The 19835-nt window shown below is 42.5% G+C and overlaps 1 protein-coding gene across 3 annotated transcripts in view; it reads right to left on the reverse strand.

Annotated features, from left to right (window-relative positions):
* Window positions 1-1716: 1716 nt before the first annotated feature.
* Window positions 1717-19835, reverse strand: part of LOC106568730 (carboxyl-terminal PDZ ligand of neuronal nitric oxide synthase protein) — a 35367-nt gene continuing 17248 nt past the window's right edge. For all 3 annotated transcript variants that reach the window (XM_045693842.2, XM_014139321.3, XM_082960719.1), the window contains 5 exons: window positions 18691-18835; window positions 18247-18371; window positions 14550-14696; window positions 9604-9772; window positions 1717-4950 (listed from right to left, as the gene is read on the reverse strand). In XM_045693842.2, the coding sequence (XP_045549798.1) occupies window positions 4421-4950; window positions 9604-9772; window positions 14550-14696; window positions 18247-18371; window positions 18691-18835 (1116 nt within the window). In that variant the 3' untranslated portion in view covers window positions 1717-4420. The remainder of the gene's footprint in view (window positions 4951-9603; window positions 9773-14549; window positions 14697-18246; window positions 18372-18690; window positions 18836-19835) is intronic.

A 19835-nucleotide genomic window follows, 5' to 3' on the forward strand; every position in this document is an offset into this window, starting at 1 on the left:
CCAGTCTTGGCAATATGGTATTCAATATGTACATATCGAAAGTTAAATTATATCACTATTAAATTATATTATTATGAAGTTATATTCTGTTGTGAATGTTGCTAAATGTTTTCTTGGAAGTGCTTTTAGGAAAGCAACAGATGAATCAAAACTTCTCGCTCTAGCCTACTCATCCATGTTTACGTATCGTGGGCGTGAAATCCCAAACAGCCAATGCCTTTCCAAGAAAGCATTAATATGGAAGTACTTTATTTTGTATCTTACCACGAAACTACCATACCTTTGAGTCTGAGTCGTATTTCACTGTTAGTTTTATACAAATAATAATAAAAAAATGGTTATAAAACTGACAATTGTTTATTTTGTATAAAAAGTAGGTTTACTCATGTTGATTCATGCGTTGTATGCGTGTGCTTACTGTGACTGTCACCCTGATATTGGCTACTAGGTAGCTGGCTACTTCCCAGGCCGTTGCAGGACAGTAGTGCTTGTCAAGCGGGAGCGAAGGGCGCTGTGTCGTTGCCGTTCATGCCCTCCCATTGAGTAGATTGTATGTACAGATCAAGGTGACATCTAGATGGTTATCAATATTAGTACTTCCTTGTGCAGGCTGCTATCCTACTTGAAATAAAATCCTGGGAGGGAAAACATTTGCTACCGTCGGCAACACGACCAGACCGTGCAGCTGCCGAGTAGCAAGCCCGTATCAGTGGTCAGCAGGCACATCGAAACAACATCGGTGCACTAGTCGCTGGTTTATCGACTTGACTCGTGCAGCCCAGTCAGCCACGCAAAACGGTCTTGAGGGGCAACAAATCTACCCAATTAGCTGATTTTCTTTCCATAGACCCATCCTTTAGACACACCCACGCTCCGATCGCCATATTGGGCTGCAGCTGCCCATACTTGCCAAAGGCGAGAAGGCAGGCGGTTTTCTTATCAGTCTGCTTATCGTGGACAGATTTTGACAGGAGTAAACACTCTCCGCCTCCATGAAAGATCGACCACAGATGGAGATAGGAGGGACTGACCTCTATACATAGATAGCCTAACTGTTATTGGTCCTTGTTTGAGAGTAAGCTAGATATTTTGTCGCTATAGGCTAGACATGCCTTCAGTGTCAGGAGCAAAAATTATAACTAGGTTTTATTATATGAAAAGGATATAATAAACATTGTTCTGACTGTGTGTGATGTTTGTGGGCCCAGGTTTTGTTCTCTAATTTCCAATAATCATTATCACAGTGCTCTTCTTAGTACTCATCTGCAGGCCACTGTAAGTGTTACCTCAAAGCACAAAGAGCATATTTGGGCTGTTACCATACTGCAATTTTTACTACTTTACTTTGTAGTCTCAATACAGGGTGTGTCAGTCCTACAGAGTTGTGCTTTTTGACAATATACTCTGACAACCTGAAGAAATAGGGTGTGACTATCTCTTGTCTCAAATATTGATGGGGTTGTTACATTATCTGGTTAAAACGTGTTTTTGGCATGTTTTTAAGCTGATAATGTAGGATTTGTTGAGCAAGTGTCACCTACTTTTGGCAGCCCTTTTAGCTGAAGCGCTGAATTTGTGATTTAGAAATGATTGTCTGAATCAGCTGCAGTGCCTTCAGAAAGTATTCACACCACTTTCCTTTTTCCACTTTTTCATGCATTTAAAATGGATTTAATTTAGATTTTGTGTCACTGGTCTACACATAATAGCCAATAATTTCGAAGTGGAATTATGTTTTTATTAATATTTACAAATTAATGAAATGAAAAGCTGAATATTTTTCTTGATATTCATGGAACTTTTGGCGGCACTTTAAGCTGAAGCACTGAAAATACTGATTTAGAAATGACCGTCATATCAGCTATATAGTCATGAAGTCAACAATCAGACAGGGGCATACACCTTCAGAACACTTTTGTAACTCTGATGAGTCAAAACACTCGATTCTGTAAACATCAAATGTTTTGTAGCATGTCCAACATTTATGTGTTCTACCTCATTAGCTACCCAAAGTTAGGCAACAGGGAGGTGTCAGTAGTCTTATCACGTTGAGCTTAACGAATGCTCCCAAGGGTACTGACCCAATCCAAAGACCAGCGCTGTTGTCTTCTCACTCTCCCAGTTAGGCCGGGCACCTTTCAAAATGATCTCAACACAGTCCACAGACAGAAAATAGCTATACATACCCACAGAGACAGGTATTTGAAAAGGTCAACGTTAGTTGGAGAACGGAAAGTCGTATCTAGAGGAGAATCGGTGCTGAATATGATAAGAGCAGACATGGGTTCAAATACTATTTGAAATCATTTGAAATATTTCAGCTGTGCTTGATTGAGCTTGCCTTTTGCAATGGATGTAATAGAACAGTCCCAAAAGTGCAACCCCCGCCCATCTTAAAGCGGATGCTCAAAGTATTTGAAAGATTTCATTTAGTATTTGAACCCAGGTCTGGATAAGGCAAACTAAGGATGAGTCCCAAATGGCACCCTATTCACTATGTAGTGCACTTATTTTGATCAGGTTTTGGTCAAACACAGTTCCCTACATAGGGAATAGGGTGCCATTTGGGACACCTACTAAGACAGTAAGTTATTTTTAATTCATTCAGATGAGCTAAAAGAGGAGATACATCGAACATGGCATTTGAGAATGGGCATTTCATTCAGTGAGGAGAGCATTAGTGACATCACACCTAACTGAATGCGCTTAGTCAGTTGTCCAACTGAATGTATCTTCCCTTTCCACTTTTTGTACACTTTCATATCAGAAAAGACATGACCCTGAAAATAAACGATTGAGAGAGAAGAAAGAGTAGAGAAATAGTAAAACACAAAAATGGAGGGTGACAGGGAAAAAGAGTGTGTGTGTGATTGGAAATCTGTGTTTGAGTGAGGGAGAGAGAGAGCGAGAGAGTAAAACACACAAAAAAAGAGCGTGAGAGAGATGTATCGATTTAGAGAGTGCTCAAAGATGCGGCCCCAATACGATGAGTCAGAGGCTTGGAGCTGAGTCAAAAACTCCTGCTGTTTGACAGCTGCTTTGGTGTGCTGCTTTGGTGCAGTACGGAGACATGAGGGAGCAGTGACAGCCAAGCTGCAGGGAGAGCAGAACCTGCTAAATATGCTGCTGCTGATTTTGTTACACACACCTCTGTGTTGCAAACAAATTGTCCTTAGGGGGACGATAAAGTCTAAAGAGTAGTGATATATTGTTGGCTCCAAACTGAATCCTAACCGGCTTAATCTTGGGAGAGAGGGAAAATAGTTATGTTGAGCTACTGTAGATATAGGCGTAATAACATTTTGGCTAAGTGATATTCAATTGGCTTCAAACCTCTTATCTATTTGAGACTAGTGAGATATTATTGGTTCCGTCTAAACCCTAGCATGCCTTGTATTGGGAGAGAGGGTAAATAACTGTGGTGAGATATATTGTACACTTAAGGCATCCGCGTACTTCCCTTCCGAAACTGTTCGGAACAGTTCATGCATATATTATGACGCCATTTTGTGACGTTTTTGTTCGTTTTGGTCTTCGGCAAGGGTTTGTTCGGCTGTTTGTGAACACAATTTTTTTTTTTTTAGGCAAGCTGAAGGTTGGAGCCGAAGTCTACGCATTGGTCAAGAGTAGGGATTATTCAATGAAGTGTGTGTTGTCATTCAACAAAAGATAACTCATTTTCATGATTCTTTTTCTTCAATTGCACCCCAAAAAAACAACACCAAACACAACAACCTTTTGGGTGTATGATATTGAGTTGGCTCAAAAGTGAATCGTACCAAAGTCTTGGGAAAGAGGACATATTGCATGGAGCATCACGGTGGAGGAAAACTTGAATGTAAACTGTCTTGAATCAATTGACCATCACAAATGAGATCCAGTCATGTAATACAGCACTAGTACAGCAGGCTTTTGAAGTTCACGGTCTTTACATTAGACGTTTATTCATTTTCAACCCATTCAAAGTCTTTTCATTAAAAAACAACGCCAACGACTGGCCATGCTGGGTGTGTTTCACTATTACACAATGGTTCCATAACACAGACCAGAACCATATATTTAGATGGCTGTGACACAGACTACAACTACACTGCAGTAAGCCCAGGAGAGCAGGAACAGCAGCAGCAAGTTCAAGTGCTGAGACAAAATCTATGAAAAAATGTAAACACATTCAAGAAACACATGTGAATAACTGCAACAGATATAAACAAACATCAGACAAATGTGACCAAATAAACAAAAACAAATTTTAAAATATCCAACAAATACAAAAAAATGCAACACACAAACAACAAATATAAACAAATATCAAACAAAAGGACTGCAGAGCAGAGTTTGGAGGGTGGGGAACAGTTAACACCATAGAACTGTAGACTGTGTGATATGATTTCGTTCTTGGGTGAAGCGAAGCCGTGGAGGGCTACACGGCCACCTCATCACCCAGACAGTCCGCGGGGCTCTCCGCATTCATTACGTTGAAGAGAAGTGCCGCACCCTCAGGCCCCGCCCCCTCGCCCCGCCCCCAGCTGTCCCTGTCACTGCTCTCATCCGCGTTGGACTCGTACTCCGAACCGATCCCCGACTCCCGGAAACGGAGGAGCTCCAGGGCTCCAAGAACCTCCCCTCCCCCCAGAGGGGAGTCCCCGCCTGGGCAGCCCGAGCATGGACTCTCAGCCTCCTGGTTCTGGCTCTCATGGTTGTCCCCTCCCCCACTGCGGGGGAAGCGGAAGCACTCCAGCCTCACTCCGCCCGGGCCCAGAGAGTGGCTGTCCGGGGCCCTGGTCCCTGGAGGAGAGGCCCCTGGTAAGATGGAGGCCCAGGGGCCATTGGTTAGCTGGGGCTGGGGCTGACCCTGCAGGGGGCCCATGGAGGTGTGGGTGGTGATGTCACGTAGCACAGAGGGGGGCTTGGCACGGAAGGTGATCTCCAGCAGACTGTCTTGGGAGCCCACTGTGGAGAGAAGAGAGAGAGAGAGAGAATTTGTTGGAATGGAGGAAAGAAGATGAGTGGAGGGAATATAGCGAGAGGACGTGAGTTGAGAACAGGATTGAGAGAGGCGATGATGATAGATTAGAAAGGGCAAGATGACAGTGTTGCTTACGAGCTGTGATGTCAATGTGGATAATTATTTCAAAAAACTCAACAAAAAAAGAAACGTCCTCACTGTCAACTGCGTTTATTTTCAGCAATCTTAACGTGTAAATATTTGTATGAACATAAGATTCAACAACTGAGACATAAACTGAACAAGTTCCACAGACATGTGACTACCAGAAATGGAGTAATGTGTCCACGAACAAAGGGGAGGACAAAATCAAAAGTAACAGACAGTATCTGGTGTGGCCACCAGCTGCATTAAGTACTGCAGTGCTGCTCCTCCTCATGGACTGCACCAGATTTGGCCGGTTCTTGTTGTGAGATGTTACCCCACTCTTCCACCAAGGCACCCGCAAGTTCCCGGACATTTCTGGGGGGAATGGCCCTAGCCCTCACCCTCCGATCCAACAGGTCCCATATGTGCTCAATGGGATTGAGAATGAGCTCTTCACTGGCCATGGCAAAACACTGACATTTCTTGCAGGCAATCACACACAGAATGAGCAGTACGGCTGGTGGCATTGTCATGCTGGAGGGTCATGTCAGGATGAGCCTGCAGGAAGGGTACCACATGAGGGAGGAGGATCTTCCCTGTAACGCACAGCGTTGTGATTGCCTGCAATGACAACAAGCTCAGTCCGATGATGCTGTGACACACCGCCCCAGACTATGACGGACCCTTCACCTCCAAATCAATCCCGCTCCAGAGTACAGGCCTTGGTGTAACGCTCATTCCTTTGACGATAAACGTGAATCCGACCATCACCCCTGTTGAGACAAAACCGCGACTCGTCAGTGAAGAGCACTTTTTGCCAGTCCTGTCTGGTCCAGCGACGGTGGGTTTGTGCCCATAGGCGACATTGTTGCCGGTGATGTCTGGTGAGGACCTGCCTTACAACAGGCCTACAAGCCCTCAGTCCAGCCTCTCTTAGCCTATTGCGGACAGTCTGAGCACTGATGGATGGATTGTGCATTCCTGGTGTAACTCGGGAAGTTGTTGTTGCCATCCTGTACCTGTACCGAACATCACACCATCCTGTAGGTGTGATGTTTGGATGTACCGATCCTGTGCATGTGTTGTTACACGTGGTCTGCCACTGCGAGGACAATCTGCTGAGTTTACATAACAGTACAGAATCACCTCTGAGTGAAAGGATGAGCAAGAGAACCAAAGAAGGAGAAGAAAGGGAGGCATGAAGAGAGGGTGAGAGAGGAGAAGAGAAACAAGGATGAAGAGAGGGCGAGTGGAGAAACAGGGATGAAGAAAGGGGGAGAGATAAGAAGAGAGAGGGAGGGATGAAGAGACATGGATGAACAGAGGGAGAGAAAAAGATACATGGAAGAGACGAGAGGGGGAGGGGGGAGGGAGACATGAAAAGAGAGGGAGAGAGATGAGAGAGAGGGATGAAGAGAACAAGGGACGAAGAGAGAAGGAGAAATAAAGAAAGGCAGACAATCAAAGAGCGAAGGGATGAAGAAAAAGTAAGAGATGCCACTCCTATTTGAAGTGTGTGCCCTCAGGCCTGGTGGGAAGGAAAAGTAATTCCGCTACCAAAGAATAGTAAAGCCCCCTTTACTGGCTCAAATAGCTGACCAATCACCCTGTTACCAACCCTTAGTAAACTTTTGGGAAAAATAGTGCTTGTCCAGATACAATGCTTTTTTTTACAGTAAACAAATTGACAACAGACTTTCAGCACGCTTATAGGGAAGGAGATTCAACATGTACGGAAGACACTTATTCAAATGACTGATGATTAGTTGAGAGAAATTGGTGATAAAAAAAATTGTGGGAGCTGTTTGGTTAGACCTCAGTGCGGCTTTTGACATTATCGATCATAGTCTGTTGCTGGAAAAAAGTATGTGTTATGGCTTTACACCCCATGCTATATTGTGGATAAAGAGTTACCTGTCTAACAGAACACCGAGGGTGTTATTTAATGGAAGCCTCTCCAACATAATCCAGGTAGAATCAGGAATTCCCCAGGACAGCTGTCTAGGACCCTTACCTTACACAATAAAGAGCTGCAGTCAGTTTCAGAATGGGTTGCAAGAAATAAGTTAGTCCTAAATATACTGCTCAAAAAAATAAAGGGAACACTTAAACAACACATCCTAGATCTGAATGAAAGAAATAATCTTATTAAATACTTTTTTCTTTACATAGTTGAATGTGCTGACAACAAAATCACACAAAAATAATCAATGGAAATCCAATTTATCAACCCATGGAGGTCTGGATTTGGAGTCACACTCAAAATTAAAGTGGAAAACCACACTACAGGCTGATCCAACTTTGATGTAATGTCCTTAAAACAAGTCAAAATGAAGCTCAGTAGTGTGTGTGGCCTCCACGTGCCTGTATGACCTCCCTACAACGCCTGGGCATGCTCCTGATGAGGTGGCGGATGGTCTCCTGAGGGATCTCCTCCCAGACCTGGACTAAAGCATCCGCCAACTCCTGGACAGTCTGTGGTGCAACGTGGCGTTGGTGGATGGAGCGAGACATGATGTCCCAGATGTGCTCAATTGGATTCAGGTCTGGGGAACGGGTGGGCCAGTCCATAGCATCAATGCCTTCCTCTTGCAGGAACTGCTGACACACTCCAGCCACATGAGGTCTAGCATTGTCTTGCACTAGTCAGGCTACCTCTGGCGAGCACATGGGGGGCTGTGCGGCCCCCCAAAGAAATGCCACCCCACACCATGACTGACCCACCGCCAAACCGGTCATGCTGGAGGATGTTGCAGGCAGCAGAACGTTCTCCACGGCGTCTCCAGACTCTGTCACGTCTGTCACGTGCTCAGTGTGAACCTGCTTTCATCTGTGAAGAGCACAGGGCGCCAGTGGCGAATTTTCCAATCTTGGTGTTCTCTGGCAAATGCCAAACGTTCTGCACGGTGTTGGGCTGTAAGCACAACCCCCACCTGTGGACGTCGGGCCCTCATACCACCCTCATGGAGTCTGTTTCTGACTGTTTGCGCAGACACATGCACATTTGTGGCCTGCTGGAGGTCATTTTGCAGGGCTCTGGCAGTGCTTCTCCTGCTCCTCCTTGCACAAAGGCGGAGGTAGCGGTCCTGCTGCTGGGTTGTTGCCCTCCTATGGCCTCCTCCACGTCTCCTGATGTACTGGCCTGTCTCCTGGTAGCGCCTCCATGCTCTGGACACTACGCTGACAGACACAGCAAACCTTTTTGCCACAGCTCGCATTGATGTGCCATCCTGGATGAGCTGCACTACCTGAGCCACTTGTGTGGGTTGTAGACTCCGTCTCATGCTACCACTAGAGTGAAAGCACCGCCAGCATTCAAAAGTGACCAAAACATCATCCAGGAAGCATAGGAACTGAGAAGTGGTCTGTGGTCCCCACCTGCAGAACCACTCCTTTATTGGGGGTGTCTTGCTAATTGCCTATAATTTCCATCTGTTGTCTATTCCATTTGCACAACAGCATGTGAAATTTATTGTCAATCAGTGTTGCTTCCTAAGTGGACAGTTTAATTTCACAGAAGTATGATTGACTTGGAGTTACATTGTGTTGTTTAAGTGTTCCCTTTATTTTTTTGAGCAGTGTATTTCAAAAACTAAAACCATTGTATTTGGGACAAATCATTCCCTAAACCCTAAACCTCAACTAAATCTAGTAATGAATAATGTGGAAAATGAGCATGTTGAGGTGACTAAATTGCTTGGAGTAACCCTGGATTGTAAACCTTCATGGTCTGTCTATAATAATGCGCTGCTCTGCCTTCTTAACAACACCATCAGCAAGGCAGGTCCTACAGGCCCTAGTTTTGTCGCAACTAGACTACTGTCCAGTCGTGTGGTCAGGTGCCACAAAGAGGGACTTAGGAACATTACAATTGGCTCAGAACAAGGCAACACGGATGGCTCTTAAATTTACATGGAGAGCTAACATTAATAATATGCATGTCAATCTCTCATGGCTCAAAGTAGAGAAATAGACTTCATCACTAGTTGTTTTTGCAAGAAGTATAGACATGCTGAATGCACCTAGCTGTCTGGTTAAACTACTAGCACACAGCTTGGACAACCATGCATACCCCACAAGACATGCCACCAGAGGTCTCTTCACAATCCAAAAGTCCAGAACAGACTATGGGAGGCGCATGTTACTACATAGAGCCATGCAAGCAGTAGAATCAGATTTGAAAAACAGATAAAAATACACTTCATGGAAAAGCGGGGACTGTGAAGAGACACACACACAGGCACAGACACATACATACACACCATTATAACACACACACACACCACACTCTACAAACAAGTACTCATGGATTTTGTATTGTAGATATGTGGTAGAAGAGTAGTGGCCTGAGGGCACACACATAATGTATTGCGAAAAGTTTTATGAAATGTAATGTCATATAATATTTGTTATTGTACATAACTGCCTTAATTAAGGCAGGAACTAATGGGGATCCTTAATAAATAATACAAATGGAAAGAAGAAGAAGAAGAAGAACCACCACCACTCACTGGAGCTGAGTCCTGCAGCAGATTTGAGCTCCATCTCCTGGATCTGTTTGACCAGTAGGGAGATGTGCTGCAGTAGATCAGTGTTCTGCAGTAGGAGTCTCTGGACCCGGGCCTGGGCGTCTGTCCTGGCACACACCTCCACTGACAGCTGGTCCTGGAGCACACGCACCTAGGTAGGCACACGTAGAAGAGAGGTGAGAGTGTATACACACACGTACGCAGATACACTACCGGTCAAAAGTTTTAGAACACCTAGTCATTCAAGGGTTTTTCTTTATTTTTACTATTTTCTACATTGTAGAATAATCATGAAGACATCAATCCTATGAAATAACACATATGGAATCATGTAGTAAGAAAAAATGTGTTAAACAAATCAAAATACACGTTATATTTGAGATTCTTCAAATAGCCACCCTTTGCCTTGATGATAGCTTTGCACACTCTTGGTAATCTCTCAACCAGCTTCACCTGGAATGCTTTTCCAACAGTCTTGAAGGAGTTCCGACATATGCTGAGCACTTGCTGGCTGCTTTTCCTTCACTCTGCGGTCCGACTCGTCCCAAACCATCTCAATTTGGTTGAGGTCGGGGGATTGTGTAGGCCAGGTCATCTGATGCAGCACTCCATCACTCTCCGTCTTGGTCAAATAGCCCTTACACAGCCTGGAGGTGTGTTGGGTCATTGTCTTGTTGAAAAACAAATACTAGTCCCACTAAGCCCAAACCAGATGGGATGGCGTATCACTGCAGAATGCTGGGGTAGCCATGCTGGTTAAGTGTAATAAGTGGTAAGTGTAATAATAAATCACAGACAGTGTCACCAGCAAAGCACCCCCACACCATAACACCTCCTCCTCCATGCTTTACGGTGGGAAAGACACATGCAGAGATAATGCGTTCACCCACACCGCGTCTCACAAAGACACGGTGGTTGGAACCAAAAATCTCCAATTTGGACTCTCCAATTTGGACTCTCCAATTTGTCAATTGCGCGTGTTTCTTGGCCCAAGCAAGTCTCTTCTTCAAATTGGTGTTCTTTAGTAGTGGTTTCTTTGCAGCAATTCAACCATGAATGCCTGATTCACACTGTCTCCTCTGAACAGTTGATGTTGAGATGTGTCTGTTACTTGAACTCTGTGAAGCATTTATTTGGGCTGCAATGTCTGAGCTGGTAACTCTAATGAACTTGTCCTCTGCAGCGGAGGTAACTCTGGGTCTTCCAGTCCTGTGGCGGTCCTCATGAGAGCCAGTTTCATCATAGCCCTTGATGGTTTTTGCAACTGCACTTGAAGAAACTTTCAAAGTTCTTGAAATGTTCCGTATTGACTGACCTTCATGTCTTAAAGTAATGATGGACTGTCGTTTCTCTTTGCTTATTTGAGCTGTTCTTGCCATAATATGGACTTGGTTTTTTACCAAATAGGATTATCTTCTGTATATCCCCCTACCTTGTCACAACACAGCTGTTTGGCTCAAACGCATTAAGAAGGAAAGAAATTCCACAAATTAACTTTTAAGAAGGCACACTTGTTAATTGAAATGCATTCCAGTTGACTACCTCATGAAGCTGGTTGAGAGAATGCAGAGCGTCTGCAAAGCTGTCATCAAGGCAAAGGGTGGCTATTTGAAAGGGTGGCTATTTATAAAATATATTTGGATTTGTTTAACACTTTTTTGATTACTACATGATTCCATATTTGTTATTTCATAGTTTTGATATCTTCACTATTATTCTACAATGTAGAAAATAGTAAAAAAATAAAGAAAAATCCTTGAATGAGTAGGTGTTCTAAAATGTTTGACTGGTAGTGTATGTAGGTATGTTTGTGTGCAGGCTCACACACCAGGGGCACGCACAAATGCAAACACACACACACCACACAAGATCTAATTAAAATTCATGGTACACACACCCACTGATCAAGATCAAAACAAACGTTTCTTCACTTCTACAATTCTGACGCTGTTCAATCAGCATTAGATAGAATCCCTCATTATAATCAAAGCAAGCCCAAACCTCATTAGACCAAGACATGTGATTATAGGAAAGAGAAGAGGGAACAAGAAACAGAAAAGAGAGCACAGAGTGACACCGTTGAGCTGGCTTGCTCATTAGCCATAAGGAATGTCTTATCACTCCAGCAGAGATGAGCGCTACCTTTGATGAAAAGTACTGTCTTGTCCTCCCTTTACAGCCACAATCGCCTTGTTGAACTGTCAATCATTATAGGGATTAGAGGTCGGCCGATTATGATGTTTCAACGCCGATATCGATACCGATTATTGGATGACCAAAAACAGCCGATATCGATTAATCAACCGATTTTATTTTATTTATATATATATAAATACATATATATATGTATTTGTAATAATGACAATTAAAACAATACCGAATATAACTTAATATAATACATCAATAAAATCAATTTAGTCTCAAATAAATAATGAAACATGTTCAATTTGGTTTAAATAATGCAAAAACAAAGTGTTGGAGAAGAAAGTAAAAGTGCAATATGTGCCATGTCAAAAAGCTAACTTTTAAGTTCCTTGCTCAGAACATGAGAACATATGAAGGCTGGTGGTTTCTTTTAACATGAGTCTTCAATATTCCCAGGTAAGAAGTTTTAGGTTGTCGTTATTATAGGACTATTTCTCTCTATACCATTTGTATTTCATATACCTTTGACTATTGGATGTTCTAATAGGTACTTTAGTATTGCCAGCCTAATCTTGGGAGTTGATAGGCTTGCAGTCATAAACAGCACTGTGCTTGAAGCATTGTGAAGAGCTGCTGGCAAACGCAGGAAAGTGCTGTTTGAATGAATGCTTACGAGCTTGCTGCTGCCTACCACCGCTCAGTCAGACTGCTCTATCAAATCATAGACTTAATTATAACATAATAACACACAGAAATACGAGCCTTAGGTCATTAATATAGTCAAATCCGGAAACTATCATTTCGAAAACAAAACGGTTATTCTTTCAGTGAAATACGGAACCGTTACGTATTTTATCTAACGGGTGGCATCCATAAGTCTAAATATTCCTGTTACATTGCACAACCTTCAATGTTATGTCATAATTACGTACAATTCTGGCAAATTAGTTTGCAATGAGCCAGGCGGCCCAAACTGTTGCATATACCCTGACTCTGCGTGCAATGAACGCAAGAGAAGTGACACAATTTCCCTAGTTTAATATTGCCCGCTAACATGAATTTATTTTAACTAAATATGCAGGTTTAAAAAAATATATACTTCTGTGTATTGATTTTAAGAAAGGCATTGATGATTATGGTTAGGTACATTCGTGCAACGATTGTGCTTTTTTCACAAATGCGCTTTTGTTAAATCATCCCCCGTTTGGTGAAGTCGGCTGTCTTTGTTAGGAAGAAATGGTCTTCGCACAGTTTGCAACGAGCCAGGCGGCCCAAACTGCTGCATATACCCTGACTCTGTTGCACAGAAAGCAAGAGAAGTGACACAATTTCCCTAGTTAAAAGAAATTCATGTTAGCAGGCAATATTAACTAAATATGCAGGTTTAAAAATATATACTTGTGTATTGATTTTAAGAAAGGCGCTGATGTTTATGGTTAGGTACACATTTCGCGAATGTTAAATCACCCGTAAATCACCCGTTTGGCGAAGTAGGCTGTGATTCAATGATAAATTAACAGGCACCGCATCGATTATATGCAACGCAGGACAAGCTAGATAAACTAGTAATATCATCAACCATGTGTAGTTAACTAGTGATTATGTTAAGATTGATTGTTTTTTTTATAAGATACGTTTAATGCTAGCTAGCACCTTACCTTGGCTCCATAATCGGTGTCCAAAAACGCTGATTACCGATTTGTTATGAAAACTTGAAATCGGCCCTAATTAATCGGCCATTACGATAAATCGGTCGACCTCTAATAGGGATACCTCAGGGTTGCAACCAAAAACTAATTAAATCAAAGGTTTGTGTGTAGGACAATAGACGAGCCTAGGGTTGCAAAGGGAGGCTATATTTCTGGATATAAACATTCTAAGTTTACCAGTAAATTATCAGAATTTTGCTAACTTTCAATTTTTTACATTATTTTTTATCATATGACATCTAGTGACCTTTTTGGGTACTTCAGATTATCATAGGTGTCTGTAATTACCTCTGGCCCTCTGTGTGGCCTTATCGCATTGTAAAATATATATAATAATCAAACAGCGAAGACGATTTTAAAATACACATTTTTATGACAAGGCTGTTAAACACCACACTAAATATAAACCATCAATTTAGTCAATACCACTGGTGTTTAATATGAGGGTTTCAGCATAAACTATCATTTCTATCCTTTTTTACACAAATGTATTTATTTTATTTTGTTTTAAATGTTTTGGTGCCAAACTGGCGGCAGTTGTGAAATAAGTTAATAGTTGGAAGAGTGGCAGCGTTAATTGAAAAATAATGCCATTGTTGATTAGATGCTTTTTAAATACATTTTCTCTTGAACCATATGGTGTATCCACTAGAAACTCACGGACAATATGGACAAAGTTATAAAAAAGGAATACTATATATTCATTTTTTTAAGTTATTCAAATATAAATTACCACATTACAATAGACTGCCATAGATGATCAGTTAATTATCAAAATTACAGAATATTCCAGTAACTTTGGTAAATTACCGGTAGCTTTGCAACCCTAGTTGAGCCACTTGTGCTCTTCACACACTCCAATTTAAAGTTGCTAGCTAACAATCTGAAAAGGTACTGTAGCGCACGGCAAGTCCAAGTGCCTGTTTCTGGTCTAAACTGCCATTACAAACAGTGAAATGTACATTACTTTGGCAAACTGAACATCAACATGTTTGAATAGCGCAGACCCACACACATGAGCTGCGTTCCATAAGGCAAACCATCATTTGGAACTGTTTGGAAACGTGTGTCTACCTGTGCTGCAGCAGCCTGCGCCTGCTGCTCCTGCTGCTGGAGCTGTCTCTGGAGAAGCTGCACCTGGTGTGCCACAGAGCAGTCCACAGCTAGCAAGCTTGACACAGGTGGCCCCGACCTGGATGAGGTCAGCTGCTGGGTTGGGTCCTTGGATGGGGAAAATGAGGACCAGGTCAGTGATTAATGATCTATAATGACTGAGGATACACAATGCATTACATACTGCAAGGGTTGCAAGATAACAGTAACTTCCCCAAAATTCCCTGGTTTTCCAGAAATCTTGGTTGGAGGATTCCCAGATTTCCTGCTTATTCCCTCCATATCTACATGTACATACTACCTCAATCAGCCTGACTAACCGGTGTCTGTATGTAGCCTCGCTACTTTTATAGCCTCGCTACTGTATATAGCCTGTCTTTTTACAGTTGTTTTATTTCTTTACCTACCTATTGTTCACCTAATACCTTTTCTGCACTATTGGTTAGAGCCTGTAAGTAAGCATTTCACTGTAAGGTCTACACCTGTTGTATTCAGCGCACGTGACAAATAAACTTTTATTTGATTTGATTCCATGAATCCAACCATGCTTTCAGGAAAACCAGGACATTTTGAGGAAGTTACTGGCATTTTGCAACCCCATACTGTATTTTAAACGATTTACAACATTACTTTTGATACTTAAGTATATTTTAGCAATTACATTTACTTTTGATACTTAACTATATTTAAAACCATATACTTTTAGACTTTTACTCAAGTAGTATTTGAAGTAGTACAGTTGAAGTCAGAAGTTTACATACACCTTAGCCAAATACATTTAAACTCAGTTTTTCACAATTCCTGACATTTCATCCGAGTAAATATTTCCTGTCTTAGGTCAGTTAGGATCACCACTTTACTTTAAGAATGCGAAATGTCAGAATAATAGTAGAGAGAATGATTTATTTCAGCTTTTATTTATTTAATCACATTCCCAGTGGGTCAGAAGTTTACATACACTCAATTAGTATTTGGCATTTCCTTTAAATTGTTTAATGTTGGTCAAACGTTTCGGGCAGCCTTCCACAAGCTTCCCACAATAAGTTGGGTGGATTGTGGCCCATTCCTCCTGACAGAGCTGGTGTAACTGAGTCAGGTTTGGTCCTTGCTTGCACACACTTTTTCAGTTCTACCCACAAATTTTTCATAGGATTGAGGTCAGGGCTTTGGGATGGCCACTCCAATACCTTGACTTTGTTGTCCTTAAGCAATTTTGTCACAACTTTGGAAGTATGCTTGGGGTCATTGTCCATTTGGAAGACCCATTTGCGACCAAGCTTTAACTTCCTGACTGATATTTTGAGATGTTGCTTTAATATATCCACATCATTTCCGTCCCTCATGATGCCATCTATTTTGTGAAGTGCACCAGTTCCTTCTGCAGCAAAGCACCCCCACAACATGATGCTGCCACCCCTGTGCTTCACGGTTGGGATGGTGTTGTTCGGGTTGCAAGTGTCCCCCTTTTTCCTCCAAACATAACGATGGTCATTGTGGCCAAACAGTTCTATTTTCGTTTCCTCAGACCAGAGGACATTTCTCCAAAAAGTACGATCTTTGTCCCCATGTGCAGTTGCAAACCGTAGTCTGGCTTTTTTATGGCGGTTTTGGAGCAGAGGCTTCTTCCTTGCTGAGCGGCCTTTCAGGTTATGTCAATGTAGGACTCGTTTTACTGTGGATATAGATACTTTTGTACCTGTTTCCTCCAGCATCTTCACAAGGTCCTTTGCTGTTGTTCTGGGATTGATTTGCACTTTTCGCACCAAAGTCCATTCTTCTCTAGGAGACAGAACGCGTCTCCATCCTGAGCGGTATGACGGCTGCGTGGTCCCATGGTGTTTATACTTGCGTACTATTGTTTGTACAGATGAACGTGGTACCTTCAAGTGTTTGGAAATTGCTCCCAAGGATGAACCAGACTTGTGGAGGTCTACAATTATTTTTCTGAGGTCTTGGCTTATTTCTTCTGATTTTCCCATGATGTCAAGCAAAGAGGCACTGAGTTTGAAAGTAGGCCTTGAAATACATTGTAACGGCTGTCGGGAGAGAGAGTTGACCAAGGTGCAGCGGAGTTAGTGTTCATCTTGAATTTTAATTACAACGAAGAGAACACTACAAAAAATAACAAATACACGACAGCAGAACAGTCCTGTTGGAAATTACTCTAAACAGAAACAGAAACAATTACCCACAAAACCCCAATGGAAAAACAGGCACTTATGTGTGACTCCCAATCAGCAACAACACTCTACAGCTGTGCCTGATTGGAAGCCACACGGCCAAAATCAATGAAACAAACCAACATAGAAAAATGCACATAGAACGCCCACCCAATGTAACAGGGCGTTACATACATCCACAGGTACACCTCCAATTGACTCAAATGATGTCAATTAGCCTATCAGAAGCTTCCAAAGCCATGGCATTGTTTTCTGGAATTTTCTAAGCTGTTTAAAAGCACAGTCAGCTTAGTGTATGTAAACTCCTGACCCCACTGGAATTGTGATACAGTGAATTTTAAGTGAAATAATCTGTCTGTAAACAATTGTTTGAAAAATTACTTGTGTCATGCACAAAGTAGACAACTGAAATATTTTATTAAAGTTAAGTAATGTGAATAAAATATGGTATATAAGTGTTAAGCAGTAATGGGCAGTCACTACCATCATGGGACTTTATTAATTTTTTTATTCTGCATTTAGTGTATTGTATTTAACCTTTAAAAAAATATCGAAACAAAATAGAAGACTGAAAGAGAGTGGTTATCAGTCTTATGGATGTCTTTGAGCGCCTCCTTGTATTGTATAGCATGTTAGCCAGACAGACATCTACCACGTCACAGTAAAACAACTCTATCTAGAGTCTAGATAGAGTTAAGAGTCAATCTCAGCTCATTTCAGATATAGGTATGGTTTGTTTTTTTAGGATGATCCTTAGTTTACCATTTTATTTGTTTAATTTATTGATGGTATACAGTAAAAGACAGACCGTTCAACTTCCCTGTACTCTGACTGAGAGAATGTCCTTCTAAATGAGCGATAGAGCAAGAGAGCGAGAGTGAGAGAGAGCGAGAGCGCGTGCGAGAGAGAGATAGTGGGTGGTATGACAAGATGGTTAGTAGAGCACTGGATAGCATCATGCTGTGCGTTTTCGTCAATAAACCATAGGAACACATCAATATTACAAGAACCCTATGAAATATTTCTCAACCTTATGACAACAAATATGAGCTATCAACCCAGTTCAACACTAGATCGTTCCGTGGCGGGCTGTTGATTTGTATAAAGCTTCCTTTGAGGGAGACATCATATGCAGGAGCCATGTTCTGTTTAGAGTATTTATGAGGTTTGAAATTGTTAGATGATGGCGATTTCAATACCTTACTTTAGTCAAACGTATGTCGAAAGGATGAGCTTTGGTTGTGGAATTGTAGGGCACTGTATATGTTGGGTAACACGACTTCACACGGCAAGACAAGGTCCTGAAAAAGGGCCGTTTCTTTTTTTTGCTGAGTTTAGTAGGGGGAAACGGTTTTGAAACTGAGTAAAACATCGTACTACCTGAACTTGTCCAATACAAACACATATTTTTGTTTTCTTTTGTAAAACATTTTGCAACAGTTTGCTCTAATAAACACAACCCAGGTCATATACATTACCTTCCCATCTTTACTGAGAAGGTCCTGGCTCTTGGTCTTGTCCTGGTCGGATGACAAACGGTCGATGCTTTCCTCTGTAGTGGCTTCAAGGTCAGTGGAATCAGACAATGCCAACCTCTTCTTGGCTGAGAAATATATGGATAGAGAGAGAGAGAGAGAGGAGAAAGGAGAGAGAGAAATCATCAATAAACTAAATAACAATCACCAGCAAAAACGCATAACATAACCCATTCCTTATATACAAATGAATAGTACATAATATTTTTATTGTGCTTTTCTCAGACCAAAAAACTGAAACATGGAATTCAAACTTGGCTGGAGTCACACCACACGACAATCTCTAACTGATTCAGCCTCAGTAGAGAATGTCACCACTGTGCAAAGATGAAACAGTAGGTACTATGTAATAAGATGGCATGGTGCGTGGGCAAATGCCAGTCACACCTGGCACGGCGTCTGCCCCTTTTGCATCGGCAGTGCTGGTGTCCCCTCCATCCTCTGAGATCTGTTCCCCTGTCTGCTGCAGGGTCAGCTGGTGACACACGTCAAAGGCCTGGCCCACCGTCCGCACGATGCGCATGGCCTGGGACTGGAGGTGGGCAGGGGGAGGGGGGAGAGGGAGGCGTGGGGAGAGGGAGGTGAATTGATGGAGGGACGGGAGAGAGGTAGGTGAGGGGAGGGAGGAGAGGGAAAGAGAGAGAAGGGTAGGACAGAGACAGGATCAGGTGTGGAGAAAGGGGGAAGAGGGGGGTAGTGGGAAGGAGATAAAAGAAGAAACAGTTGAAAGAGAGGGAGATAGAAAGAGGGGGCAGTGAGGGATGGAAAGAGGAAGAGAACAAAAAGAAGAGAGAGGAGAATGTTTGACAGCGCACAGTAATTCAGCGACGTAGCCTTACTGATCTACTGTAGGCGCATGCTTTCGTTGTAACGGATTGGTTCATTCCAGAGACGTTTTTCCTTGAGACCCTACAAGGCGCAAAGCTCTTGGTTATATAGTTATCTACAGTTATCTACAGTTATCTACAGTTATCTATGTCACGTGTGCTCCCTCTCCGGCCTCTAGGTCACCAGGCTGCTCGTTATGGCGCACACCTGTCACTATCATTACGTGCACCTGCGTGTCTTCAGACTCACCTGGACTCCATCACCTCCCTGATTACCTTCCCTATATATGTCACTCCCTTAGGTTCCTTCACCAGGCGTTATTGTTTCTGTTCCTGTGTCAAGTCTGTGCGTTGTTCGTGTTTCTTATTTTGTATTATGTTGTATTTATTTATTTAAATACTCACTCCCACAACTTGCTTCCCTTAGGTGAGGCGTTATTCTGTAACGATGTGCGCTGAGAGTCGGGAAGCAACTCCATCATTCTTAAATGGAAGAAGTTTGGAACCACCAAGACTTCCTAGAGCTGGCTGCCTGGCTAAACTGAGGGGGAGATGGGCCTTGGTCAGAGAGGTGAACAAGAACCCGATGGTCAGCTCCAGAGTTCCTCTGTGGAGATGGGGGAACCTTCCAGAAGGACAACCAGATGGAAGTCACTCCTCAGTAAAAGGCACAACAACACGCTTGGAGTTTGCCAAAAGGCATCT

The sequence above is a fragment of the Salmo salar genome, chromosome 14, assembly GCF_965601325.2.
Source record: "Salmo salar chromosome 14, fSalSal1, whole genome shotgun sequence".
Taxonomy (NCBI): Eukaryota; Metazoa; Chordata; class Actinopteri; order Salmoniformes; family Salmonidae; genus Salmo; species Salmo salar.